The following is a 26,270-nucleotide window of genomic DNA, read 5'->3' on the forward strand; positions in this document are numbered from 1 at the left end:
GCTAGAGTGGGTGGCAGGAAGTCGGCCTGCCCCAGTCCTGCAAGTGGGGGACACAGGCCTGCTGTCTGGGAAGACGTGGGGGGCGGTGGTGGGACAAGGGGAGGAGCTTCTTTTTTGATGTGCTCCCCTCTTCCTGTTCACTCCCTCTCCACAGAGACATTTAGGCAGGAAAGCGAAGTAAGTACCATGTATTTACTCAGCAAGGGCCCCACTCCCTTGGAATGACCTCCCTCAGCACCCAGTCCATGTTCTCAGTGCCTGAGAATGAGATGTAGGCCTTTCCTGAGGCAAGCATGGAAAATGACAAGTAGGTTCATGATGACGAGTAGCCATCTCAGGTTCAGAAGGTTCTCACATCCATCCCTAGGGAGGAGGGCCCTCATCGTACCCATGGGGCAATTAGGTCCTTGAGCTCTGGAATCCTTGTTGGGTTAAAGGCACTGTCCTTTCGGTGCGATGTAGGGACCAGCTCCATGGAGAAGGAAATTCCCCTGACAACCAGGAGAACTGCCTGCTCCCAACACCACCAGATCCCTGACTGCCAACCTCCTGCTTCCCCCAGAGGAAAGCAAAGCCACGGTGGGGGGAGCACCGTCACCCAGCTCCTTGCACAGAGATGGCACCTTCCTATCTGTTGACTGGGATGACAGAGGATTCCCGAAGCCTCTGTAAGAGTTGGCTTTGTAGGTCTTCCTCCATCACCTTCCACCAAAAAAAGTTCTCACCCCGAACCTTTGGGGGCTCCCTCTGCATACCTGGGTTCCGAAAAGCCACAGTCACCAGCACGTTCAAGCAGATGCCATCTGCATGGTCTTTGCCCAGGTGCTGCAGTCCAAGCAACCCCTTGGTCTCTACTGCCAAGTGGTGAAGGGTCAGACACTCCTGTAGCAGCCGCAGGATGGCCATCTTGATGCCACCCCTCTGCTCCATGGGAGTGAAGCCACAGGCAGTGATGGGCAAGTGAGGCATCCCCACTGTGCCCACCAGCACCCACACTGTCTGGACGCTGGTAAAGGTGGCCACAAGCCGCTGGCAGACCAGACTGCAGGGAAGCTCCTGGGGCAGAATAAGAGGGTGCCTGGCTTGCTGGCGGTACTGGGCAGCTAACTCCACCAGGTGCAGAATGTCCTGGGCTCGCAGCGGAGTGGGCAGGGAGGTCCGAGGGTACCAGCCAGCCTGCAGGGACTCTGCATCTGCCTCCTTGGGAGTCTTGAGAATTCCACCTGCAGGGATGTCGAGGATCGGGTGGAGGAAAGGGTCTCTGTTGAGAGAAATGCTGGGCCTGGCGGAGTAAATGGCCACCCAGGCATTCTAGCCCTGACCCAGGGTCATGGGGCTGTGGGGGCTGGGGGTCAAATCTTCAGGCTGGAATCTGGACATGCCAGGCTTGTACCAGTCAGAATAAGGGGCTCATCTCACCAGAGGACAAGTTGGGGGAAAGGTGTCAACTGCCCCCTGCCAAACACTGCCACCAGGTGGGCCATACCTGTGGCTTGAGCGAGGAACACAAAGCGGATCCAGGAGGGGCCCCGCTCCTCCACAGACAGCAACGTCAGAGGCTCACAGTGCAGCCCAGCCTCCTCCTTCACCTCCCGCTGCAGTGCCTCAACGATGGTCTCCCCAGGCTCCATTCTCCCCGCGGGTAGGTACCAGGACCCACGGCACTCTTTCTTGGCCTCCTGGATCAGTAGCACCTCATCCTGAGGGGAGAGAGAGGATCCTCACCCCCACCACAGCTGGGCTGGGAACCTTCCCTTGCCCTGGGGTTAGATCCTAGCTCAAACAGAGTCACCCAACACTCCCTTACTGGTGGATACCTCAAATTGTTGACTGGTCCTTGTGTGCTTGGGGGCTGCAGCTGTCTCGCTGTGCAATGTATCCCTCTTTGCTTTCAGACTTCCATTTGAGAAAGGGGCTAAGATTCCTGGGAGCTGTTTCAGGGGCTGGGGATTAGGCCCCACAGTGAGGCTTGCCATGTATCCTGCACTGACTCCTGTCTGTAGATGCATTGTAGACATCCCCCCTCCCCTCATGGAGGGGCCTCACACTGGGGCCTAGGCTTTGAAACACACTCCCAGGCCCCACCCCATCAACTCCTACCTACAGCCCTGGCCCCTTCTAGCTGTTGTTGCAGCAACTTGTACAGGGATCAGCACAAAAGAACATCACACGGTGGGGCAGAAAGTCTGAGTATAAGTGCAGGTTGTGCCATTACTGTCCATGGGACCCAGAGGTCTCTGAAGCACTGGACAGATCTGAGCCCACTCCGAAGCGGGCACTATGCTAGATTCTGGGGAAAGAAGGCAGCCCTCCTCTCAAGACAATGAGGCCTAGCGGGAGGAAATAAACAGGTTCCTGGGCCTCAGATCCCTCTTCTGTATATAGGTACAGTCTCGGGGCTGGGCCGTATAAAACTCAGATGTAAGTGTGAGTGTCAGTGCTTTGCAAAACTGGGAAGCACCACGCACTAAGAAGCGGTGGCTCTTGTCGGTAGGTCCTCTGTCCCCACCGGGGCTGGCTGCGTGCTCCAGAGGGCCGGGCGCTGGGCCCGGCGGACGCTCACCTGCTCGTTGAGGAACACGGCCAGCACCACGTAGCAGACGTTCTTCCGCAGCCGCACCGGCGCCGGCGGCTCCTCGGCCGGTGCCGAGTCACAGCTGTGCACACTCAGCCCCTGGCCCCCCAACACCGCCGCCAGCGCCCCGGCCAGACCCTCCGAGGCCATCGGGTCCCCTGGGAGGCAGCGGACGGGCCCCCGCAGGTGGGTCGCGCCGGGTGAGGTGGGACGCGGGTGAGATCCCAGTCAGTCGCCCTCGCCCCCTCCCCCTGCCGACTCGGACCAGGCGCGCTCGCGAACGCGGAAGCGCCCGGCGAGCCCTGTCCGCTGATAGGCTACGCGTCACCGCGGGCTGCCCGGATTGGCTGGCTCGCGTCAGTGACTGAGGGGGCGGGGCCAGTCCGTAAGGGGTCTAGGAGCCAGGTCTGAGTGGTGTGCGCAGCGCACTGACCTCTGCCTCTCAGTTACCTCCCGCCGCCCCGCCCCGGCCTCTCTCCGGCATTTCTAGCTGCCAGCTTCGCTAATTCCTCCAGCAAGCACTTGTCTGGGCGAGTTCGGACGGTGACGTCATCGTGCCTGCAGGCTGCAGAGGAGCGCCACAGTGGCCAGCGACGATGACGTCACAGCAAGCCGATGACATCACTGAGGCCCGGGGCTGTGGCTTGGACCTATACTGTGCAGCTGTGGTTATGAACATACCATGGTATTGCCCAAATTGATCACTTCCCAAATAACCTTCTTTCTTCACTAAATATGTACCTCATGTCACTGTCGCAGGAGGAAGAGTAGCTCCTGCCTTGGAGGAGATTCTGACCTTGGGAAGGTGGACATAAACATATAATAAAAAGTCATCTGAGGGTTATAAGCCAAGTGCCAAATGATTGGCTTGGTCAAGAGGTGTGACAGGTGCTCAGAGGAAGGAGGGAGCAGGGCTGAGATGGTCAAGGTGTGGCTGGAGATGGGAGGAGGGGACGGGATAGAAAGAAGGTCTGGAATCAGCCAGTCCAGCCTTCATCGATGTCCTGGCGGCCTGCCCACTGCATTTCCCACACAGTTTTAGGGCCCTCTCCACTGCAGACTGAAAGCCCTGTGGAGGGTGGGGACCAGGTCCTGCTCCTTTATCTTTGTCCCCCCCCCCCCAGCTCACACGGCCTGGTGGCCTGGCGCAATGAGAGCAGGGTGTGGGTTGTTTTGGCGAGTTCTTACTTCTCTCCCAGACTGACCTTTCCTCCTCAGAGCTTCCCTTAACCTACTCTCAGGACAGGAGGACAGGGCCAACTGGAGTGAAACTGTGAAGCCAGCCAACTTTGGGCTTCTTGTCCTCAGTTGGGTCTCCCCTTTCCCTGCCTGCTGGCTTTGCACACTTTCCTTTTGGGAGCTTGGTGGAGCAAAGCATTGGACTTGGAAGCAGATGCTCACTGGCTGGCTATGTGCCCCTGGATAAATTGTGGGCCTCAGTTTCCTCATCTGAACAGTAGATTCATAGTAGCTCTTCTTTCACAGGGTTGTTGGGAAGGTGAGATGTCATGGGAGGAGCTCTATAGACTGTCCAGTGTGGGTCACCATGACCAGGCAGCCTCAGGGTGGGTCCTCCTGGCAACAGCTCTTGTTGCTGCCACACAAAGGCCCACTGTCATGAAATATGCCTACAGGACCGCCACAGAACTATACCCTCAGGAATTCCAGTCACACCAGATTGGCCTCGTTAAGCCTTTCTCTCCCAGGGAACTGACTGCAGGTTCCCTGGAGACAGGGCCCTGCATTTGAAGGTGGGATGTCCCTGCCAGGCCCACAGTCTTTTGAAGTACTTGGCAAACACTGCTGCCCCCAGCCCTATCCAAGATCTCTCCATTCCCAAACAACGGAACTCACGGGACTGAGTCAGGCCCCTAGGACTGAAAAGCAACTTGTCAACGTATTTGCTGTGTGTGTGTGTGTGTCTGCAGGTCAGTTTTCACATCTGTGAAGTGGGGACTGCATTGGTCCCAGACTCCTTTCTGCCTCCCAGGGATGATTTGAGAGAGAATGAGGTCATGTCTGGCAGGGCTATGAGAGCCTCAGAGGCAGCCTAAGATAAACACCAGGCCGCCTGGAAGAGCAGACTGCAAGAAACCACGGCTCCACTCCCCCATTATCACTGGGAAAAACACTCCTCCCCTGTTAAGTGGACCTAATCACCCCTGTGGTAAGGAACACAGGAGGCAACAGGAAAGCCCCTTGTAAACTGAGAAGGGCTGCACAGGCAGAGGGCTCTCCAGGCACTGTACCCAGCCCTTCTGGGAGTGCAGAGGGGGACAACAGAAAGTAGACTTTCTCAAGGCATTGGGTGGAAGACAGAACACACCAGACTAAGCAGAGGCCCTAAGACTGACAAGAAAAGCTGAGGGAGGAAGGGGGGCTGAGGGAGAAGCCTCCAGAACCAGAAATAAAGTTCTTTGTTAAAGTTTGCTCTGTATCCTCCATTCCCAGAGAGAGCAGAGCACTGGTGGGGGGTGGGGTGGGGGGAACGGGGTGGGGGGGCTGCCCAGCATGATGGACAAGTGTGGCCAAACTGGTAGATCACAGAGTACAGGACTCCCAGCATCCATGGGAGCAAAGCCTGAGGCAGTCATTTCAGAGCATGTGGACACACATGCGCGTGTGAGCACATGTACAGGAAGGTAGTGTAGGCAATCTTGGAAACAGGGCCAGGGATGGGCAGGCAGGGTGGGGCAAGGGTGTCTGTGATTCTGGAGGCCTTTACAGAGCAACAAATGCTGTCCCTCTGCAAAGTAGGAGTGTGAGGAGGGCAGCAGCCCAAGGTATACAGGGAGGGGGAGGTTTGGCTCAGCCTGTGCTCTGCCACTAGCTGGCTGAATGACCTTGGGAGAGCCACATCTCCCCTCTAGGCCATCTGTATCATGCAGGCATAGGTGGATCCTGAAACAGAAAAAGGACATTAGTGGAAAACTGGTGAAATCCCAAAAGTCTGTTGCTTAGTTAATAGTGTTGTATCAATAGGGGCGCCTGGGTGGCTCAGTCGGTTGAGCATTTTTCAGCTCAGGTCATGATCTCAGGGTTTGTGGGTTCAAACCCTGTGTTGGGCTCTGTGCTGACAGCTCAGAGCCTGGAGCCTGCTTTGGACTCTGTATCTTCTCTGCCCCATCCCTACTCACACTCTGTCTCCCTCTGTCTCTCAAAAATAAATAAATATTTTTAAAAATGTTTAGTGTGTCAATAATGATTTCTTGGTTTTGATCACTGTGCCATGTTTGTGTAAGATGTTAACATGGGACAAAGCTGGATGCAGGGTAATCAGGAACTTCCTGTACTATCTTTGTGACTTGAGTGTAAATCTAAAATCATTTCAAAATAAAAACTCTGAAAAGGTACTTTATAAGAAAAAAAAGGCGGCACTGCTTATCTACATGCTGACGTCACTTCCGGCGCTGAGGGTTGTGCTTCTGTGTTATCTGGGCGAGTGAGAGGGGCTGGAGTAGACAGTGGACAGTGGGGATGCTGGGAGAAGCAGAGACCCCAAGGGCAGTGCTGGACTGGGGTGAGCCAGCTGAGCCTCCATGAGGAACAGTGCCACCAAGTGTCCCCAGACGTCTCAGGGTCAGTACCCACCTGGACTGGCTTCATGCCCAGGGCCAGTCCTAGAACATTTGGTCCACCTGCTGTTTGCAAGAGTCAGATCCAATATGCCCTCGAGGGTGCTGTGACCTGCCATGAGATGGAGGCAGCAGAGAGGTGTGCAGAAAAGAGAGGCCTGGTGACTAGGCTATCTCTGTCTTCCCGCAGTAAGGACCCCATGTTTGGGGTTCTAGGGTGACATTAGGACACAGCTATATAAGGTGAAGTGTAAGTAAGGATGGTCGTGCAGTGCCACTTGGAACATGATCAACTGTAAAGTGTGTGTGTTGGAAGGAGGACAGAACAGCAAGCTCATCTGCAAAGTCCATTAAGGGCCGAGACTAATGTAAACGAGGCTCAAGTCCGGAAGCTTGGTTCAAATCCCAATCCTGCCACTAAAATTGCTGCGTGACCTTGGGTGACTCAACCCCAGCCTGCCTCTTTCCTCTTCTGTAAAATATAAATAAATAATATCTACCTCAAAACCATGATAAGGGATTAAATGAGATCAATTAAATGAAAACAGTGGCAGAGTAAAGTGTAGGATTGCTTCCATTTTTTCTTTTCTCTCTATCCCATGATAAAATGAAAATAACCTTGCTTTGCAAACAATGAAGAAACCTAATTTTTTAGGTGCAGGATGGTTATGTAAACCACAGCAAAGCCACATAAGGGAATATAAGCAGCTATTTAAAATGAAGGTTGCATAGCAACACAGAAAGTGACCACAACACAGTGTTAAAAGGAAAAATCAAGTACAAAACGCATCAATTCAATCATGTATGAAACCCTTAGAGAAAATACAAGGAAATACACCAATAATGCTAACAGTGGTTGGGTCGGGGTGAGTGGAGATGAGCTTACAAGTGACTTTTTCCTATTTTCTAAATGTTCTGAAAGTATATTAAATTTATAATAAAAAATTTTATTTCATAAAAAACAAAAAAACCCACTCCCCGAACCACCGCAGGAACAATTAGGTATAACAAGAGCTGGAGTATGCTGGCGCTAAGATGTACAAGGGCAGCGGAGCAGGCCGAGCCACCCCGGAGGGCCCTGGGGGCGGGGAGGGGCCTGTCAACTGTCTCTCAGGCAGCAAGCCAGTCCCCGGGTAGCAGGCCTGGGGCCAGCCGCGGGCACCGAGGGCAGATGGCTAGGCAAGGGCTCTCCTGGGCCGCACTCCCAGTGCTCCAGGTCAGGGCAGACAGGAGAGCTGGGGTAGCCTGAAGTTTGCCCGCGGGTTGGGGCTCTAGATCTCTGCAGCCAGTGCGCACAGGAAAGCTGCCATGCTGCTGCACCCCAGGGTGCCTTGCCCACCGTCTGCTGTCAGGAGCATCCTCAGGGGCAGACCCCTGGAACGTTCCATCTGCTCCTCAGTGGGAAAAGGATCCAGGCCCCAGGAAGAAGAGTAGGCAGGGGTGTTTGAGGTCCCTGTCATCACCCCCACCCCTTCCCCACTCCACTTCCTTATCTCCCCACCCCTCCCCAGTCCATGTGGCCTGCAGGAGCAGGGCCAACCACTCCAGCAGCATTCACAGAACAACAGACTTTAATGGAAATCATGAAGGAGGGAGGTGAGAAGAGGGAGCAGGAACAGGGCATCACCCATATCATTCCCTCCAGCCAAGCCTGGGCAATGTCCTGATGCCACCCTCTCCCCACACCTCACTGTTCTCTGGCGAGAGGGCAGGATTTCAGTGGCCCCTTGTCCAGCATGCCTGCAGTGTGAAGGGCCACCCGGGAGCCCAGTGAAGATGCAGGTGGTGTAAGCAGAGCACGGGCACGGGTGGGACAGCAGGGGATGAGGCAGCAGAAGGTGTTGCTTAAGCCAGAATGATTCCCGAGGTGTCCCAGGGAAGGGCTGTTTGCCTCCTGGGTTCAGGGGGCAAGGGTTGAAGGGAGTCATTCACCCCCAGTGTGGGCCTGGTACCATGGCAAGGGATGCAGGGACAGCAGGTGCCAGCCTGCGAAGGGCAGGTGTGAGCTTCGACAGCACTGTGGTTGCTGGCTGTAGGGCCTAGGTTGGAGCGGGGAACAGGGTGCCCTGTCTGTGCCCAAAGTGGTGCTTGAGGGATTGACCAAAAGTCCCCAAGTCTCCCAGCATCATTATCTGCTGAAGCTGTGCCTGGACTGAGTATTTGCCCCCCAACCTACCCCAGACACTGGGGATACCCCTATTTAGCCTCCTGTAATGTTCCCACAGCCACCTTCACTGCTTGGAACACAGCCCAGTCCATCTAGGAGAAAAAGAGAGGACAAGGTGTTTACAGTCACATTCCTGGGCTCTTCCCACTGAGGATGCCCTTCCTAGGCCCAGGCTGGCTGCTTGCTTGGCACAGAGTAGATATGCTATGCCACCCCAACTGCCCTCCTGGCCAGTGTCACACTCACCTGGGCATAAAGCAGGCGGTGATCAGGGGGCAGGCTGGGTCCCTGGTGGCAGAGCTGAGCAGAGAGGGCAGAGGTCTCCGGGGACAGGAAGTGCTGAGTGACACTCACTGTGCTTACTAGGCCCTGTACCTGTGCCAGACAGGAGGTAGGCAGAGGGTCAGTGGAGACTCGGGGTCACACATCCTCCCCTTGCTCCTCTTGTCCCTGAGGTCTACTTCCCATAATGACCCCCACCCAGCTCTCAGAGAGCAGAAGCCCTGGATCCAGCACCAGGCACCTCAAAGGGCAAGGCCAAAACCATGCCCAGGGGATGCCAGAGGTGGCACAGGCAGGGTGGGGAACCGAGGACAAGAAGCTCAGTTGGGCTAGATGACTTCAAGACCACTCAGCTTCTCCTCTTCCTTACAATGGGGCGTGACTTTCTGCCCTGCCTAGCTCTCAGGGCATCGGGAGGGGCAAAGACAGAGCAGGCCGGGGAACGCTGTATCACTGTGGTGTCTGCTCTTGGCGCTTCGCATAGTGTGAGCTCTCTGCAGAGCCCCTGGCTTGCTGGGGAAGCACCTGGTGGGGAGCCCCCGCAGGCACCAGCACGGCCTCTCCAGGGGCCTGCAGCAGGGTCCAGCAGCTCACGCCCCACTCCTCCCGTAGGCGCCGCCGCAGGCCTGCGTCCAGGTAGCAGCTGCCTGGGGTGCCAGGCTCCAGGTTGCCTGCTCCGGCCGGGCACACCTCAAAGAAGAGAAGGCAGAATGAGGAAGGTGGGGAAACAAGGACAGGGCTGCCAGATGGGGCACAGACTTCCCAAAGGTCAGGGCGCAAAGGCCAAGAGCTGAAGGGGTCAAGTCTTGCGGGGCAAGGAGGGGAGGTCATAGGAGTGAGAGAAGGGGCTGCGTGGTGAGAAGCTAGGGCTGCTTAGGTTGGCAGAACAGAGATTTGGCTGGAAACAGCTTAGAGGAAAGGTTTAAGGCTCTGAGGCTGGGAGTCTAAACCCCCACCTTTCGTGGGGCTAGATGCCTTCAGTAGCCTCTGTGTCCCTGGTCCTGGGCCCCTTTCTCGAAAACCCAGAAAGATACCCTGCATAATCCCAGCTCATAAACTGTCTACATGAGGAGATCTTGACTTGGAGTCCTGTGAACGTCCTGAATTGTGTGCTAAGTTGTAGGTGACTAGATAGCTGTATATCCTTGAGATGAGATGATCTAAAGCATTTATCAGATTCTTCTAAGATCCTAGATGCAACAAAGGCCACACAGAGGTTCTGATGCCCAGTGGAAGTACAGCCTTGCCTGCTGGGCTGAGGCCTCTGGAGCAGGCATGGCTATGGGGAGGGTAGGCCTTCATCAGCCCAACCAGAGTGGGGAACTCCTTGGGCAAACAGGGATTCACGGGGGACAGAGAAGTAGATGCCCAGGGAATAGCCGTAGGGGTAAATGCCAGCATCGTGCCCCAACTGGCTGCTGGACAAATCCACCCCTTCAGTAGGACCTCAGCAATTGTCCCTGGACTTAGGACTCAGGCTTCCAAGACTGGGCCATGGGGAAAGGGGAGGCTGGTGTGTTAGGCTGGACCCTAGGTAGCCCCAGGCAGGTGCCCAGGCTCTTTTGCCCTCTGAGTGCATCCTGGAGTTCGATCAGTGTTTCCCAGGCCACCCAGTGAGAATATGCCCCTCAAACCTTCTCCATGAATCATCAGGTTTGGCCATATGAGACTGCCTAGAGGCACCACACCCAGACTAGATGAGGCTGTCTATGTATGAAGGTGTGCTTCTGTCTGCTCCCTCTGTGTGTTCTAGCATCTGTGTGTACATCTACAGATCTGTGTGTGTTTGTCGATGTGTCTGCAGATACATATGCCTGTGGGCAGGAGGGTGGTGGTGGACAGCAAGTTTAACACCTGCATGTCTGTGTATAAGTATGTGTGTGCCTTAGCAGGGGTGACACTTGGTGGACGTCTTTTTCCCAGGACAATCAGAGTTCAGCTGGCCTTTGGAACTGCTGTGCCTGTCCTACCCTTAACACTAGCCTTCCACCGCCTTCCACCCCCTGGAGCTTCCTGCCCCCTGCTCATTTTCTCCTTCACTGCTCCTCATCCTGTCCAGTCTGTCCCTCTACCTACCATGCTGTCTCCCTCAGCCTTCAAGTGCTAGCACCCCAAAGAGCACCTCCTCATAAGGTGTAGATAATGGACAGGGGAGAAGCAGGAGGACATCTCAGATGGGCTTCCCTTTGCCCTCTGCCAGGCTCCCCTCCACCCCCAGCCTATGCAGGGGATGCTGCCTGCTCCCAGGAGGAGCAGTGTAGTGACCTGAGGTGGGAATAGCCATAAGCTCAGGTCTCCACTCTACCACTCAGCCTCAGTTTCCTCATCTGCAAAATGGGAAAGCAGCAGTGCCTGCCACACAGAGTGGTTATGACGACTAACCGAGATAATGTACCCAAGGCTCTTACACAGTGCCTAGCCTGTGATGGCTCCTGCTCTCATTTCATCATAAGGTCCCTCCTCAGCCCCTGCTCTCTGCGTGCCCCAGCACACAACTCATAAGGTCCCAGTCTGCCTTCTCTGTACCTGTCTGTGGGAGTCAAGGCTGTCCAGCTCACCTAGGGGGCAGGGAGAGTGAGCACATGGGACACACACAACAGGGAGGGCTTCCTGGGCTGGGAACCCCCACTCCCAGGGAGCATGAGGGCAGCGCAGGGGAAGAGGAGGGCTCCCAGCTCCTTCCTCACCATCTGGAGAAAGCGGCGGATGCGTTGGGCATCCTGTGCCCGGAACACGTGCCACACGGTGCTGACCTGGCTGCCTGGAGACCAGAGCCCCTCCCCGTCCAGGCCTGAGAGGAAGTCTGTGGAAGAAAAACAGCTCAGGAGGGCCCAGGGTAGGCAGAAACAGCACGCTGAAATCTGCAGATTGTCCCCACCCCTGCTTCTGGCCCAGGACCCACCTTTCTGTGCCCGGTGCCAGGTAGGCAGTGGGGCCTCAGCACGTACCAGGACACTGACCAGGTCAGCCACCTCCACACAGAGGTTCTTGGTTCCCAGGTGCCCACGGTGTGGGCTCACACCTGATGGAGGCAGAAAAGGGACAGCTGGGCACGGGCTCCAGGACTTTGGCACAGACACACATGGGCCCAGAGGTAACAGGAATGGGCTCAGGGGCTGGGCAGGGTGGAGTAGCACTCACCATATGCTGCCCACAGCTGGGGCTCCAGTGGACGCAGGGCAGGACCAGGTGGGAGGTAGGAAGCCAGGTTGAGTTTCCCATGGTGGGCACAGTACTCTGGGAGTGGCAGGCTGGCAGCCAGGTTCTCCATCCTGAAGGGGGCAGGGTCATACCCAGCAGGTTCAACCCAGGCACCCAGATCCCCTCAAAGCCCACCACTAGTGGGGTCACTCCCAGAGGCAAGCAGGGAACACTGAGGTGGGGGGTGAAGAAGGAGAAGTGACAGCAAGGGGCTGGGCAGAGCCTCGGCAAGTGGGGCCAGCCCTTGGTACTATACACACCTGCTGGTGTCCTCGTCCCCCAGAGCTCTGTGCAGCAGGAGGACGGAGCCCTCATCTGACTTTGGGCGAACTAGAGGAGGAGACATGCCATTTGCCGGGGGAGGAACCTCTTTGTCCAGAGGACCCCGGCCCCCTGGCAGCAAGACAGTCTAGTTTCTGCCCTGGGCTCTGCTTCCAGCTGCCCCCCAGGGTCACCATGGGACTTCGCTGCCCCCTGGCTCAGTCTCCCAGCTCCCCATACCCCACATCAGGGACACTTACTTTCAGGCCTGGAGAATCCCTCCCAGAACGTTGCACTGTGGAGGCTTATGGGCTGGGGAGGTCCAAGGGGGGTCAGTGCCTGCACTTGGCCTCCAAGTGCTCCAAGAGCTTCCGTCTCCCACAGGTTGCCTTGCAGTGTCCTCTGAATCCCTGACACCAACACGGGCTGTAGGGAGGAAAGGAAGAGGGATGTAGGGAGAATGGACAGGCACCCAACTTGGCCAGGCCAGAGCATGTTGTGAGGGACACCAGACCAGTGTGGGGACCAACCCCGCTGCCCCTTCTGTGTGATGGACCAGGTCTACCTGATGGTGACCCTGAGGCCCTGAGGGTGACCAAGGCCATGAGAATGGGGAGCTGGGAGGTGAGGAGCCTCACCTGGCCCTGCCTCCAGTGCTCCTGGAAGAGGTGGAAGCCTCGCTGAGGTCTGGGCTCCTGCAGCCACAGCAAAGCTCCGGGAGGAGGCAGCCGTGGCCGCACTGGCGAGAGGGGTAGGCCCAGGCCTTTGCGTAGGCCTGGCCCAGCCCGCAGCCCCGGCCCCAGGGCTTTCTCCTGGATCTTCCGTTCTACCACCTGTGCGATGATGCTGTCCAGGATGTTGGTGATGCGGTCGTCCTGTGTGAAGGGAGGGATGGAGGAGCAGAACAGCTCAGGACCTGCCTTACCCCACAGGGAGGGCCAGCCCAGCCTCTGTCCCCGGGCCCCCAGGCCTCCCTCTGTGCCCTCGCTCACGCTGGGCAGGGCAGGAGTGACTGGGGCAAAGGCCATGTGTATCCTCTCGTGCCCCAGGCAGAGTTTGACAGCAGTGGAAGCCAGCAGTTCACAGAGAGAGGGACAAGGCAGGGGCCCTCGGCTGGCACGGTCCTCTGCTGGGGTCTCCGTGGAGTCGGGGGTCTCTGGCAGGGAGGAAAATGGTGAGAGGCTTCCCCTTCCCTTCGAGGCTCCACTGCCCATAGGGTCTGCCCTCATCTCTTGGCCAAGTCTGTCTCCCGCTGCCTCTCCAAAGGAGGGGCTCACAGTGGGGTTCTGACTGGACAGGTGTGGGGAGACTTGTCCTAGATTGTATTTAGATTTATTTCATCTGGAATGACTTGAGAAAAGTGAGGAAGATTATTGGGGGCAGGGCGGGGGGGGAGGGGTGTGCTGGCTAAAGCAATTCCGATCTGTCCTGGGGATGCCAGCCCTGGCCCAGCCTCCCCATGCACAGTGTGAGCGAGGGCCAGGGGGGCTGCTCACCTTCCTTGATGTCCTTGGTCCTGTCAGCATCCCCGTTGCAAGAAGATTGTGGAATTGGGGGAGTTTTCTCTGTCGGCTCCTTCTGTTAAACCCATCCACCAACCCCCCCAATCCAACCAGAGATTTAAAAATGGCAAACACAGCTCAGTCCAACCCAACCCACAAGTATTAACAACAGACTCTTATAAATCCTAAAACTGTGTTTACAAGGAGCAAAGTATTATGTGATATAACATTAGGTGGGAAACAGTTGCTTACGGAATGCCACACACAGTCTGATCTAAGATACACAAAAACAGACTGAATATACAGGCAAGTGCCTGGAAAGAAATATGTCACAATGATAAGGGTGGCATTATAGGGCTACTGTTGTTTTCTTCCTATTACTTGCTTGTAGTTTTCATCATGGGTATGTAACACTGTCTGGCACACGAAATGCATTCAATAAGCCATTTCTTGAATGAATGATTTTTATAATAAAAGCATGAACTTTATAAAATTTTGTAAAATGCATACTGAGTGCCTGCTATGTGTTAAGCGCAAGGCACACAGGGAAGGTAGGTCCAAACTCCACCTTCAGGAGTCCATGCCTGCTGAGTGGAGAGACAGGACCCGCCAGCAAACGCTAAGCTGTAACACGCACAAGGTGGATAGGAGCTCTGAGCAGGAGCGAGGGAGGTGGGACAGGTGCTAGAGCTCAATCCATGGATCCCAATCCCCAGAGGAAGGTGAGAAGTAGCTTGATTTTACCCAGCTTCCATATCCTTCAGTCCCATCAAAAGATACGGGCCAAACCCTGCCAAGGTCAGTAACTTCCAAACACACTGCCCAATCCTGGGACCAACCAGCTAGTGCTGGCACCTGTCCCATGCCCTGCTTCTTACCTGCTGGCCCTCATCCCCAGCGGCCCACACCCGGGCATCAGCTTGGCAGGGGCAGTGCCCCCGGATGTCAAACTTGACCCAAACCTGGTGCATGGCGGTGCTCAATTCTGCCAGAGCTGTGAGTGGGGAAGGGAGATAGAGTTTGGTGGTGAGTGTGGACAGGAGGCTGTCCCTGTCCTGCTTGGCCTCACCAAGCAAGAGGGCATGGGATTAGGCTGAGGCACATCCACACAGAAAGCTGCTCTCCCCAGGACCCGCCCTCTGCACACCCCATTTCTCCAAGATGGCTTACCTTGGCTGGAGATGAACTGGGTGAGCATCAGGGAACTGGCACTGTGCCCAGCCTCTTGAGGACACTCCTCTGTGGACTGCTCCTGAGAGCCTGTGGGTAGGAAGAGAGAAGGTGCAGGTCAGGAAACCAAAGTAACCACAGCTTAAAGACAGGGAAGAAGGACAAGGGCATGATATCTAAATCAAGGGGCTTGACAATCCATAAAACATGGGCTTTCTAGGAAACTTGGGTTCAAGAGTGACATAGGATCCTTTGCTTGCAGAATGCAGAGCCTTTAAAATGCTGATATGCATTGCCAGACTCCAAGATGATCACATAGAATACGGTGTTCTGAAACATTTCTGACCCTGCACCTCCTTTTGGCTATCTCTATTGGAACACTGGGAAATTTTAAGTCCTCAGGTGACTGAGTGGAGCCAAGGGAGAAAAAGCTGAGAACCATGAAAAGAGTAAGACTTGGGATTAGAAGACGCAAGTCTGCATCCTGGACCTAACACTTACTAGCTGTGTGACCTTGAACAAGTCACTTAACCTCTCTGAGTTTTTCTTATCTGGAAAGTTGAGGCAATAATACCCACCTCACAATGTTGTAAGGTTTAAAAAGATGCAAGCTGAGCAAATTGGGAGGCATAGAGTAGGCACTCGACTTCTCTTAAGGGTGGGCAAGGACACAGGCGTGGCCCTCTGATCTGGGGAGAGGGAAAAGTCTGCTCTAAGGGGCATTGAGCCATGGTGGCTGAGGCTGGGGCTGGGGAGGGAGGCTTTCTTGAGGAGAGGCAGCCAAGAAATGGCCACACACCTTAGAGCAGCCCTTGGAGGCCCCTGTCTCTGCCCTCCCACCCTCAGCCCCCAGCTCCTTTCCTACCTGCTTTGTCCCTGGCCCTCCTAGCACCTGCCATGCGACCACAGGCCACACACAGCCGGTGGCTGCAGTGGGGGCATTTCCAGTGGGTGTTGAAGAGTCCACGATGGCAGCTGCTGCAGCAGAGTGGAATGCCTGGGTTGTCCTCTGTCCTGGTTGGCCCCTGGCCTGCTTACCACGGGAGAGAACAGGGTCAGAGGAGGCTCAAGCCATAGGTCCCTTTTGAGGACCTCCAGGCAGGGATGGAGAAGAGCAGGAGCAGCTTCCACTGTGGGGCCACCCTGGAAGGGAGACAGGCCCCTTGCAGACAACCCCACCTACTCGACAGCCTCTGTAAAGAAATTCCCCACAGCACGTCTCCAGAAAACCCTCCCAGGGAGAGTGCAGGCCTCACCTCCCCAATTCCTGCCCCAAGGATTCCCCCATCAGTCCTGAATTACCAATCCACATCATTTCCAACACATTCCTTCACCCACCTCCCTCCCTCCGGACGTGGCGTTCTTGCAGGAGACTCTGTACACCAGAAGAGGAAACCTTAGGCGGCCACTCCTTCCCTGGCCTGGGGTTTCTGACTAAGCCCTCCGCAGTAGGTGGAAGGACGCCAGTGAGCACACGCTCATTTACTCATGCAACAGACACCTTGTCCTGTGTGGGGCTGAGCGCTGGGGACTCAGAGCTGGTCAGGGCTCAGAGATGCCCTCCTAGAGCTCACATTCCAAGAGGGGAGATGGGCCCATAGACGGGGCAATGACCACAGCACCACGGGGTGGGCCCTGGAGTAGGAGAAAGGGATAGAAAGACGAGGGTAGGGATGGTGGGGGCAGCTTCACAAAATGCGCCCCTAGAGTGATGAGTAAGTGTTCATTCATCAGGGAGAAAGGGAGGAGAAGGCCATTCCAGACAGAAGGAACAGAAAGTGCCAAGGCCTGAGGGGCTGGGCAAGCTGGGGTGAGCCGAGGAGGACAGGCTGCTGGCTGATGTGGAGTGCTGGGAATCCAGGCTGAGGGAGTGGCAGGCTAGATGGGCTGAGGAAAGGGGGAGGGAGCTGAACTTTCTGGGACAGGAGGGAGCCAGCTTGTGACCTTGCTGCAGGTGTGTGCACACATTTTCAAATGCACATGCAGTGTTGTGAGAGGGAGCAGGAGGGAGAGCCTGAAGCCAGGGGGACCCACGGAATGTCTGGCTCCCCACCGGTCTCTTCACATCAGCCCAGACCCTACTAGCTTTCTTAGGGCCCATTAGCCTCGAAACGCAGGGAGGGCCCTCACCTTCCAGAGTTCATACATATACCTGGCTCTCAGTCTTGTTCCCCCAACAAACCCAGAAGCTCGTAGGCAGCTGGACTGGACCGGGTTTCACACCCTCCCAACATCCCTCACCCAGGCCAGAAACTTCAGAACTCATGTTAACTAGAAGCCTAAGCTAAGAATAAGGGCAAAGCAGTGCAGGAGCTCTCCTTGAGCCGTTATCAGGACAGACAGCGTTAAGGGGAGGAAGGGGCCCACACTCTGCAGACCTCCTGCTCCTTGTAAAAGCACAGTGACCGCAGGATCCAGCCCTCTCGGGCTTCTGGCTGCCCCACGGGTCCTGCTCACCTTCCCGCTGCGCCCAGGCCAGGGCTTCACGCTCCCTCCGCAGCAGACGGCATAGTCGATCCCCCAAACCACTTAGCAGATGCTTGGCAAGGCCCTTGCTGAGCTGGGCCTCAGGGCCAGACCCTCCTCCCTCAGAGCTGACTGCTAAGTCTTCCTCCTGATGCTGCTCCCCTTCCGGAGGCAATCTGAAGACAGGGCACAGGAAGGTAAGGAGGGAGCCCCCACTGGGAAGATGCTGGGGGCACACCGGGGCAACAGGCTCACCTCAGCACTTGCCGGGAGTGGCAGGCCAGCCCTCCCACCTCTCCAGCTGCATGGGTACAGCTTTGGCACTGAGCCACGCATGCCAGAGGAGCCGAACAAGGTGTATCCTGAAGCCCTGGGTCCTGGAGGCTGCTGGCCCTACCATCTTGGGGTCCTGAGGAGACAATGAAGCTGGTCAGGGACTTGCTGGGCTTATGTGAACCCTGGGCCGTGCCTTAGCACTCAGCCCACCCACATACAGAGCCAGCACAGCCCCTAGGCCCTAGTCTACTAAGCCTGATTTGGAGCTAGTGAAAGTGAACCAGGCAGCCAGAAACTTCACAAAAAAAGGCTGGGCAGGGAGTCTGAGAATGACACGGGCAGATGGCTGAGAGGAGGGGTCTACTGTGCTGGGCCCAAGGTTGGAGCAGGTGGGATGATTATCCTGCCCCAAGTTCAAGATCCAGTCAGTGTGGACTTTGTTATATCTTTTTTTTTTTTAAAGTAAGCTCTGCCCCAGTGTGGGGCTTGAACTCACAACCCTGAGATCAAGAGCCACGTGCTTTACCGACTGAGCCAGCCAGGCGTCCCTCAGTCAGTGTAGACTTTTGGATTGCTGCGCCGTGGGCTTAGCAATACCTCTGGCGTCGTGTCAGCCTGAGGAGACAATCCCGGCATGGGACGGAGGGCGCCGGAAGGTGAGAAGGCCTGAGGGTTTCAACATAGGCCACAGGTGCAGTAACCCAAGAAGGGAGAGGGGGCCAACTGCTTCCCAGCCCAGGCAGAGGCCTGCAAGAGTGTGGACAGACCCACGCCAGGTGCAGGGGTGCTTAGGCAAGGCCATTGAGAGTTGGGATCCAGGTCCAGCAGTCCTGGAGGTCAAGACTGAGGTGATGGGCCATCAGTGCCGGCTCCCTCCATGAAGAGCACAGCATGACAGAGGGGTTCAGGATGTGCCCAAAGTCCTAATACTGGCAGAGTCCAAATTGAGTTTCCATGATCCCATTGCCCAAGGGAGTAGTTGTTTATTCCTGGGGCAGGACAAGGGGTCCTTCAGGAGGGATAATCTGCCAGACAGGGTTAAGTGGCACAAGTAATCACAAAGACAAATGTTTAGCAGGGCGCCTGGGTGGCTCAGTCGGTTAAGCCTCCAACTTAAGCTCAGGCCATGATCTTCGGCTTGTGAGTTCGAGCCTTGCATTGGGCTCTGTGCTGACAGCTCAGGGCCTGAAGCCTGCTTTGGATTCTGTGTCTCCCTCTCTCTCTGCCCTTCCCTGGTTCACACTCTGTCTCTCTCTCTTTTCAAAATAAACATTAAAAAAATAATTAAAAAAAAACAAAAACGAGGACAAATGTTTACTGAGTCCTTACTCAATAAAGTGCCAGGAATTCTTCAAAGCCCTTTATGTGAATGATATCATTTCATCTTTGCAGCAGCCTTTATGAGGTAGATGCCGTCTTTATCCCCACCTTATAGATGAACAAACTGAGGCCCAGAGAGGTGCAGTAACTAGCCCAAGGTCACATAGCACCAGTCAGCAAAGTCAGGACCCAGGCACTCTGACTCCAGAGCCCATGCTCTGAACCATGTTGTTATATTGCCACCAACACATCATAGCTTGGGAGGAGGCAGATGGGAAGAAGAAGCCACTTTCTAGAAGGCTCTGGCCTGTAGATGCTAATGAACTCCCAGGGAACTATCACATTTCGGTGGGAAACCAGACAACTTGTGCAATCCACTCATAAACACCTCTAATGACCCCACTTCCCCACAAAGCCCCAGTCCCAGCTGCCCCCTCCCAAGCAGGGCCCCGTGCACACTTACCTCTGTGGTCATCATGCTGTTCTGCCTCCACTTTGTTCCCAAAGGATGAGTTGAGCATCTGCCAATCTCTGGCCCCCTGCCCCGCACTGCCTGGGAAAGGGTTGGGTGGGCGCTTGGCAGCTGGGCTGCCACCTGCCCCCTGGACCTCAGGGCTGCTTGCCCTCTTGAGGGCCTGCAGGTGGGCAGATGGGTTCTCCTCATCGCCAGGGCAGCCACCTGGACACCTGAACTGCTCTGAGTGTCGTGTGAGCCACGTCTTCTTCAGCTTGGTATGATGGCTGGGTGGGCAGGCCCTGGGACCAGAGGTCTTGTTTGCTTCCTCGTTGGATTCACTGGGCCCAATGGTGCCCCCCTCCAGGCCCTCCTGGCACTTCCCACAAGGGCCAAGATCTCTATCTCTAGCAGGTGGGTGAGACGAACAACAGCCCACCTGCGTGGTAGGAAGCCCAGGAGAGGGGCACCTCAGCGTGGCTGATGGCCCCAGCTGGCACCCAAGGCTCCCACCCCCTGGTACAGCCCAGACGTTGCCAAGAGTATGAACCAGGCCTGGGGGACAAGTGGGCCAGGGGTTCCGGGGAACAGCATCTGGATGTCCCAGGAGAAATGGGCAAAGATTCTGATGCCTGCTGACTCCTGCCTCTCCGTCTCTCTGATGGAATGAAGGACGTTCCACTTCCCCAGTTCTCTGGAGACGCCCACCAGGGGCTAAGCCCAGCAACCCAGGTTCCACAGTTGCCAATGGCTCCTTTGCCAGCCTGAGAACACTTGGATCCTTGTGGTAAAAGCCCTAAAGAGAGGAGAAGGGATGGAGCTAGTGCTGACTTTGATCCCCAGTGCTTCAAAGGACGAGCAGAACCGACAACCAGCAGGTGTGCGCCTGTGTGGCCTCAAGGGTTGTGAAAACACTGAAGAACTCAAGCCTGGTTTATAGGCACTGCTCCCTAAGTGCCTCCCCACTGCCCTGGCCACCCCAGATCCTTCCCCCAGGATTTCTCAGACCTCCGCACAAATCCAGCAACTAAAAGTTAGTGCTTGCCACCCCCAAAGGGCCTCCAGAATCTATTGAGATTGTTTGATGACCAGTACCATGCTGGTCTTAAAATATTTTAAATCTTATTCCTAGGCATGTGGGTGGGTTGCCTGGGGCAGGGGGAGGTGCCGTAGACACAGGCCATGGGGCACCCTCATGTCCCACTCCCAGACAGACAGCCTCGTCTGCCCCACAACCCCAGGATGAGACCACACATTCTGAGATCCCAGTTCCCAGGGATTTGTTCTGGGTGGACAATGGGTGAGTCAACCCTGAAATGGCCCAAAGGCAAGGAAGGCTTTGTGAGATGGAATTGCTCAGAAGAAGAATTGCTTGGGGTTGACTCTGAGCTGACTACTTGGGTGCTGTCTTATCTTGTCATCAGAATGGAAGAGCAGAGTTGTGTGGCCCTGGCAGGGCTGCTCAGGGATCACTGAGCTACCTCGTGTGGCCTGAGCCTCAGGTACCTTCTCTGCTCCATCACTCACCTTGCTGCCTAAGCCAAAGGCAGAGGGCACTTTGGGCTGTCCCCCTGAGTACACCCAGGGGTGTGGGGCCAGGGGCCAGTCACACGGACGCTCTGGGGGCAGGCTGGACACTAGGTAGGGTGGCAAGCAGGTGGGCATCCAGAAGGGAGCTTGCTCCAGGATCTTGGTCTCCAGCAGGAAGGGGCAGTGCAAGGGCCGGAAGGCCACAGGGTCACTCTTGGGATGGCCACCATTATGCTCAGGAATCAGGGGGCCATAGCGAGGCGGGCACACGGAGCCACAGAGTGCCAGTGGGTGGTTAAGCATTGCCTCCTTCCAGTGCAGACCCTCTTTGCTGCCCAGCCAGCTGGCCTTCCTCTCCCCATTGCGGGGGTCTTCTCCCTCCACCAGTGGGAGCGTGTCCTTGGGGCTCTGGGGAAAGCCAGGGGGACGCCAAGAGTCTGGGGTGCTTAGGACACCCCTCCAGAAGGGGGCAGACTCTCCCAGGCACAGTGCCCCACGACGCAGGCCATCTCGAGGCAGGGTATCCGACTCCTGTCCCACAATGCCATTCTCAGGGGCTATCTTCTCCCAGGCTGGGGCGTCCTTCAGGAAGCTGGGCGTACTCTCCATTACTCTCCAGCCCTCATGGGGCTCTCCAAGAGGGGATCCCTGGAGCATAACCGACAAAGCATGAGTTTCTCAGGCACGTGCCCCAAGCACCCTACCACCTGCTACAGAGCAGGCACCGCCCTGGCAGCACCAAGGCAGCTCAAACCAGTAAGGCAAGTGCCAACCCACAGCTAGACTCCACACTGCCTGCCCACATGCGACTCGAAGGACCTGCCTGGGTGGGATGCTCAAGTGTGGGGAGGTCACCCCTTTGCCCAAATACCTGGGACTTGACAACCCACCTGGGCCAGAGCCCCTCAGCAAAGACTGCCATTTCTAAGATAACATGTCCTTGCATTGCTGAGCCTGGACCCTGGTCACGAGCCATTGGGAAGGGCAAGGGGGAAGAACCCAAAAGATGAGCTCGGTGGGAGGTGCTGCACAAGGGGACAAGAAGATCCTGGCCCCCTGACTCAGCACCTGCTGCATGACCTTGGGCAAGTCATATCACTCCTCTGGACGTCAGTGTGCCCTTGTGCAAAATAGGGCTTGGAAATTGGGAGTCTCAGAGGCTTCTTCCCACATTGCAGTCTGTGGATCTGGGGGTACTGTTTGCCTACCCACCCCTCAGCCCTACTCAAGCCTATAGGGGTGGGAAGTGAAGGCAGGGCAGGCCAGAGTCACTGGGGAGAGCTGTCAGGCAGGGCTGCTGGCTGGTATCTTTCCCTACACTTGGGCAGCCCCTAGTGTGTCTCTTCCCAGCTCTGTACAGTTTCTTGGCTTCTGAAGCAGAGTCCCCGGGCAACTGCTGGGGGCTGGGATCTTCACCACCGCCCCCAAGGGAAGGAGTGAGCCAGCACTGAAGAGGGGGATTAAGAGGACTCAGCTGGGATGGGTCAAGCCGCTCCAGTCCAGCAGGCAGTGCCAGGGCCGTTGGCGGCCGCTGGTAACTGCAGCCTGGCAGGGGGAGGGAAGGAGGCGGGGAAAGCGGGCTGGGCCCCAGAGAGAGGCAAAGGAGGGAAAATTGAACGTGCATGCAAAGGACCAGGATGACAGGTGGCACCAGAGCCGCAGCGCTCTCCCAGCACGGCCCCCTCTGCCGGCTGGATGAACCCCCAGGAGAAAGGTGAGGGAGCCCAGAGAGCCTTGGCAGAGGTCGCTCGGGTTTTCTGGGGCCACCGCTCCGTCGCAGTCCAGCCCTGTCTGGCATCCTAACTTTTAGATCTGTGGCCTAGCCCGGAGAAGCACACTGGAGAAGCACAGGGAACTCACTCGCTGCGTGCAGCCCAAGCTTGCCTCAGAAATGCCCCGCTACGAGTATCCCCTGAAGGCCCGCCCCTGGCGCCCCCTCTCGGCCCTTACCTGGGCTTCGCAGGCCGGGCGCGGCGCGGGCGGCGGCGGCGGTCGTCGTGGCCGGCGCCGGGCGCCCGCTCCCCATGGGCCGGCTCCGGGGCCTCCCGGCCGGCGAGCGAGGACGCGTTCTCCCGCTCTCTGCTCAGCGCGCTCGCGTTCTCTTTCCCCCGGGGCGGCGGGGGCGCTCTAGGGCCGCAGGTTAGAGGGGTCGGATTCCGGGATTTGCAGGATGCGGCACACGGCGCGGATTGGCCGCACCAGCTTCTGGGCCGAGGCCGTGGGTTGCGCCATGGGACGCCGAGACTCCGTGCTGCGCCGCGGGGAGGGCCGGGCCGGGGCTAGGGAGCGGGTGCCCCCGGAGGGAGAGTGCGAGCCGGGCCGGGGGGAACGTGCGCCCCGGGTCGGAAACGGCCGAGTCAGGGGAAAGGCCGAAGGGCCGGGGGAGGGGGTCGTGCCTGGAAGGGGGGCCCGATCCCGGGTCCCAGGAGAGAGGCACCAGAGAGGGCGCAGCACGGCGCAGCGCGGCTAATGGAGGGAGAGCGCGGCGGACAGCGCAGCAAGACCTCTCATCGCCATCGCCAGACGCGCAACTGAGAGTGGGGAAGCTGCTCCGCCGGTTTCCTCCTCCAGCACCCTGCGGGAAACAGGAGCCCGTGATTCGGCGGCCCCGCCTGGGCCTGCCCCCTCCCGGGCCCTGGGGGCTTCCGCCAACGCCCCGGCGATGCCACCGGCTGCGCACGGGGAGAATGAGCCCTTTGTTCCCCCCTCCCCCCCGCGGCACCCGGGCGCCTGCCGAGAGAGGCTCCCCCGGGGCAGCGTGCCAGCTTCCCAGCCGCCCCACCCTCCCGTGGGCCCGGCCCCGGAGCCTGGCAGGCGGGCAGCACCCCCACTATAGGTGCCAAGCCCGGGAACTGGAGCAAAGGGCGGGAGGGGCCGGACCAGGCCATGGTGGGGCGGGGTGCCCCCCGGGGTGCTAGGGCGGGGCGGCTGGGAGGGGGCAGTGCCAGAGCTGGCAGGGGCAGTCGGGTTCTCACGGGTCAGTGATGGGCTCCTGACCCACGCCAGCCGACCCTGTGCCTGCTGGACCACTTGCTTGTGGTCCTTCAGCTCTGGCACATGGGTACACCCCCCGCGGCCCAGGTCTGCCCTACCTCATCCTCACCTGGCCAAGCTGCTCTTCACCATTCTTGACTAAAGCCCCCTTCCAAGTCCCAGTAGCAGGCCCCGTGTCCTGCCTTAGCAGTTCCGGGAGACCTAGGCTCTGGTCTGTCCCTGCTCTATGGGCCTAGGTTTCACCAAGTGTCCAGAGAGGAGGTGGGACCACATGAGCCCCAACACCTGCTCCAGCCTGGTGTTCGGGGGTCTGCCCTATCCCAGTTCCTAGTGCTTCCAGGCCCAGCACTGGAGAGCAGCCCATGGGAGTGGCTCCTGGGAGGGAGCAGAGAGGAGGAGAGGAAATGGGAAAGCAGGGCACCCTCCACCCGAGGAAGCATCCCGGCTCCTCTGCGGGGGTGGTTCCAGAGCACAGACACAAACAGACAGATTCAAACACACACAGACAGATTCAGACACACATAGAAACCCACACGCCCAACGGGCGCTTCCCTTCCCCTCAGGCCCCCCCACCTCTCACCCCACAGCTCCCCTGACACCCTATGGAAGCCGTCCTTGGCCTGACTTCACCCGGCCTAGGACAGAGGCAGCACCACCCCACCCACCCCCATCCCAACCAAGGGATGAGCTCTCAGATGCCTCTAGCCTGGTTCGAAGTCACACTAACATCCCTGGAGAGGGGAGCCATGAAGAGCTGGGAGCAAGCCTTCCTCCCAAGAGACAAAGGCAGGAATCCTTTTCCCAGATGGGGAGAAGAGGAGGGGGCCTAAGAAGAGGAGTCCTGAAGAGGCACTGGGCAGGACTTGGGTCATGTTGGCATAGATTCACTCAGCCCCTCCACCTCCCCCCAGAGGCCGCTTCTGTGGCAGGGCAGGCTGGTAGGGGTTGTTTACATGACTAAGTTATTAACACTCCCTTCCTCCCCCAGCTCCCCTGAGGGGTGGCCTGGACCTGAGTGTGCCCAGGAATATGATCATGGAGGGTCTAATGCAGACTGCAATGCCAAGATCCCAAGCCTCAGACCCTCCCCCAGGCTGGCTCCACGATGCAGATGGGGGGCTGGGGTGTGCCTGTGGTCCCCCATCTGTGTCCTCTGGCAGCCAAAGCTTGTCAGAGAGTCTAGGGGGGAGAAGTCTGGGCCCTTCAGCTTAGGGCCTAGAAGAGGCTGGGAAGGGCAGGGTGGGACTCTGGGTTGTCCTGGGTGCTGAGGGCCTGTCACTGTCATCCCAAAGGAGATGGGGACTATCCCAGGGGAGTATGACAGACAACTCCCCCCACCTCACCCCCAGTTGCCTTGTCTGCCTTGTTAGGTCACAGTCTCTGGACTAGAACAGGACTCTCAGAATAGGTTCCTGAAATGCCGAGGGGGTTATAGGGAGGTGCGGGGAGAAGGCCCTTTCCACCCTCACCCAGCTCCCCATCTTGCTTCACAGCCCATGCCACCGGCCCACAGAGCCCTTATAGCCGGCTATTCTGTGCCTGAGGACGGAGCAGATCTAAGGAGACACACAAAAGACACAAACACAGAAGGAAAGCCACACACGCGGGGACACAATGCTGAATTCGTGGACAAAGGCAAGCTGACCAGCACCCCCAGATGCGTACTGGCCCACCCCAGGCTCACATAGAGCCCTCAAGAGCACACACACACATACACACACACACTCTGATACACACATTCATGCTGACAAGCACAGCAGCACTCACGAGCCAGCTGCCCTCACGCTGTCCCCAGAGCCCCTTACCTGGGCAAGCACAGTGCCCCTCGGGTGGAACAGCCCCCTGCCCAGGGGAGGGCAGCAGGCGGGGGCGGGGGAAGGAGCCCCGGAGAGTCAGGCCAAGCTGCCACTAATCCGGGCGGGGAGAGGGGGGGGCACCCACGTCAGAGCGGGGACTGCCGGGTGGAGGGCATCTGAGGACATCCCCTCCCACACACGCGGCCGTCTGGGCACCTAGCCCTACTTCCCCAGCCCCTCCATCCTTCAGACAGCTGAGGCTGGCCTCCCCCCACTCTGCCCCCCACCCTTGTGGCAAAGCCTGGACCGGGGGGGGGGGGCATGGGGGAGGGGGAATACCGGGGAGAATTCTCCCAGGACCTGGGGTGAGGGGGAGAGAGGAAGGGAAGTGTGGAAATGCTTTTGGAGCCAGGAGGAAGCTCTACAGTAGATGCCCCCTCCCCTCATGCCCACCCACCCACATCCCTGACCTAATTCCTCTTCTCAGCCCACACCTCCCCAGTGCCCCATCCTCCCTCCCCCACCCTCCCCTCCCTGCATCTAACCACCCTAGTAGAGAAAGCTACCTCATTCTGCCCCAGGCTCAAGACCTTCTGCCTAGCAACCAGGCTCTGGCCCCCAGGGTTTCCTGAGCAGCAGGCATCATCCTCCTGCCGGCATTTCTGCCCCCTACCCAGCCATTATCCCTGATGTTTATCAGG

The 26,270-nt window shown here is 57.6% G+C and overlaps 3 protein-coding genes across 5 annotated transcripts; all 3 read right to left on the bottom strand.

The window, feature by feature from the left end:
- Positions 1 to 178: 178 nt before the first annotated feature.
- On the bottom strand, positions 179 to 2,870 carry NUDT18 (nudix hydrolase 18). Of its 2 annotated transcripts, XM_060653340.3 has the most exons (4): positions 2,564 to 2,870; positions 1,818 to 1,943; positions 1,487 to 1,700; positions 179 to 1,223 (listed from the first exon to the last, which is right to left on the bottom strand). In XM_060653340.3, the coding sequence occupies exons 1-4, from the start codon at positions 2,723 to 2,725 to the stop codon at positions 628 to 630; spliced, it is 1,098 nt and encodes a 365-aa protein (XP_060509323.1). In that variant the 5' UTR covers positions 2,726 to 2,870; the 3' UTR covers positions 179 to 627. The 2 variants fall into 2 exon arrangements, with proteins under 2 accessions (XP_060509323.1, XP_060509324.1); XM_060653341.3 differs by lacking the exon at positions 1,818 to 1,943 and having other exon boundaries at positions 2,564 to 2,868.
- A 4,206-nt stretch (positions 2,871 to 7,076) lies between these two features.
- On the bottom strand, positions 7,077 to 22,858 carry HR (HR lysine demethylase and nuclear receptor corepressor). Of its 2 annotated transcripts, none has more exons than XM_060653329.3 (19): positions 22,730 to 22,858; positions 20,777 to 21,427; positions 19,259 to 20,045; positions 17,455 to 17,608; positions 17,191 to 17,375; positions 15,599 to 15,766; positions 14,734 to 14,823; positions 14,442 to 14,557; positions 13,558 to 13,639; positions 13,054 to 13,217; positions 12,700 to 12,936; positions 12,322 to 12,487; positions 12,061 to 12,130; positions 11,741 to 11,871; positions 11,502 to 11,621; positions 11,287 to 11,402; positions 9,125 to 9,289; positions 8,564 to 8,692; positions 7,077 to 8,409 (listed from the first exon to the last, which is right to left on the bottom strand). In XM_060653329.3, the coding sequence occupies exons 2-19, from the start codon at positions 21,386 to 21,388 to the stop codon at positions 8,347 to 8,349; spliced, it is 3,555 nt and encodes a 1,184-aa protein (XP_060509312.3). In that variant the 5' UTR covers positions 21,389 to 21,427; positions 22,730 to 22,858; the 3' UTR covers positions 7,077 to 8,346. The 2 variants fall into 2 exon arrangements, with proteins under 2 accessions (XP_060509312.3, XP_060509310.3); XM_060653327.3 differs by having other exon boundaries at positions 15,599 to 15,763; positions 22,730 to 22,857.
- Positions 22,859 to 22,866: 8 nt separating this feature from the next.
- HRURF (HR upstream open reading frame) lies at positions 22,867 to 25,978 on the bottom strand. Its single transcript, XM_060653332.3, has 2 exons — positions 25,579 to 25,978; positions 22,867 to 23,354 (listed from the first exon to the last, which is right to left on the bottom strand). Exon 2 carries the CDS (start codon positions 23,009 to 23,011, stop codon positions 22,907 to 22,909), a length of 105 nt encoding a protein of 34 aa, XP_060509315.1. The 5' UTR covers positions 23,012 to 23,354; positions 25,579 to 25,978; the 3' UTR covers positions 22,867 to 22,906.
- Between the last annotated feature and the right edge of the window lie 292 nt (positions 25,979 to 26,270).

This window comes from Panthera onca, chromosome B1 (genome assembly GCF_046562875.1).
Source record: "Panthera onca isolate mPanOnc1 chromosome B1, mPanOnc1 haplotype 2, whole genome shotgun sequence".
NCBI lineage: Eukaryota > Metazoa > Chordata > Mammalia > Carnivora > Felidae > Panthera > Panthera onca.

Bases quoted from the DNA above. Each gene is read 5' to 3' on its own strand.
- NUDT18 (XM_060653340.3), bottom strand. From the start codon at position 2,725: ATGGCCTCGGAGGGTCTGGCCGGGGCGCTGGCGGCGGTGTTGGGGGGC. The intron at 1,944-2,563 runs GTGAGCGTCCGC...CCTAATCCCCAG, and splicing joins CCGTGTTCCTCAACGAGCAG to CCCCTGAAACAGCTCCCAGG. The intron at 1,224-1,486 runs GTATGGCCCACC...ACATCCCTGCAG, and splicing joins GTTCCTCGCTCAAGCCACAG to GTGGAATTCTCAAGACTCCC.
- HR (XM_060653329.3), bottom strand. From the start codon at position 21,388: ATGGAGAGTACGCCCAGCTTCCTGAAGGACGCCCCAGCCTGGGAGAAG. The intron at 17,376-17,454 runs GTGAGCCTGTTG...CCCTGTCTTCAG, and splicing joins CACTCCCGGCAAGTGCTGAG to ATTGCCTCCGGAAGGGGAGC. The intron at 12,131-12,321 runs GTAAGTGTCCCT...CTCCTCCTCTAG, and splicing joins GGGATTCTCCAGGCCTGAAA to TTCGCCCAAAGTCAGATGAG.
- HRURF (XM_060653332.3), bottom strand. From the start codon at position 23,011: ATGGCGCAACCCACGGCCTCGGCCCAGAAGCTGGTGCGGCCAATCCGC.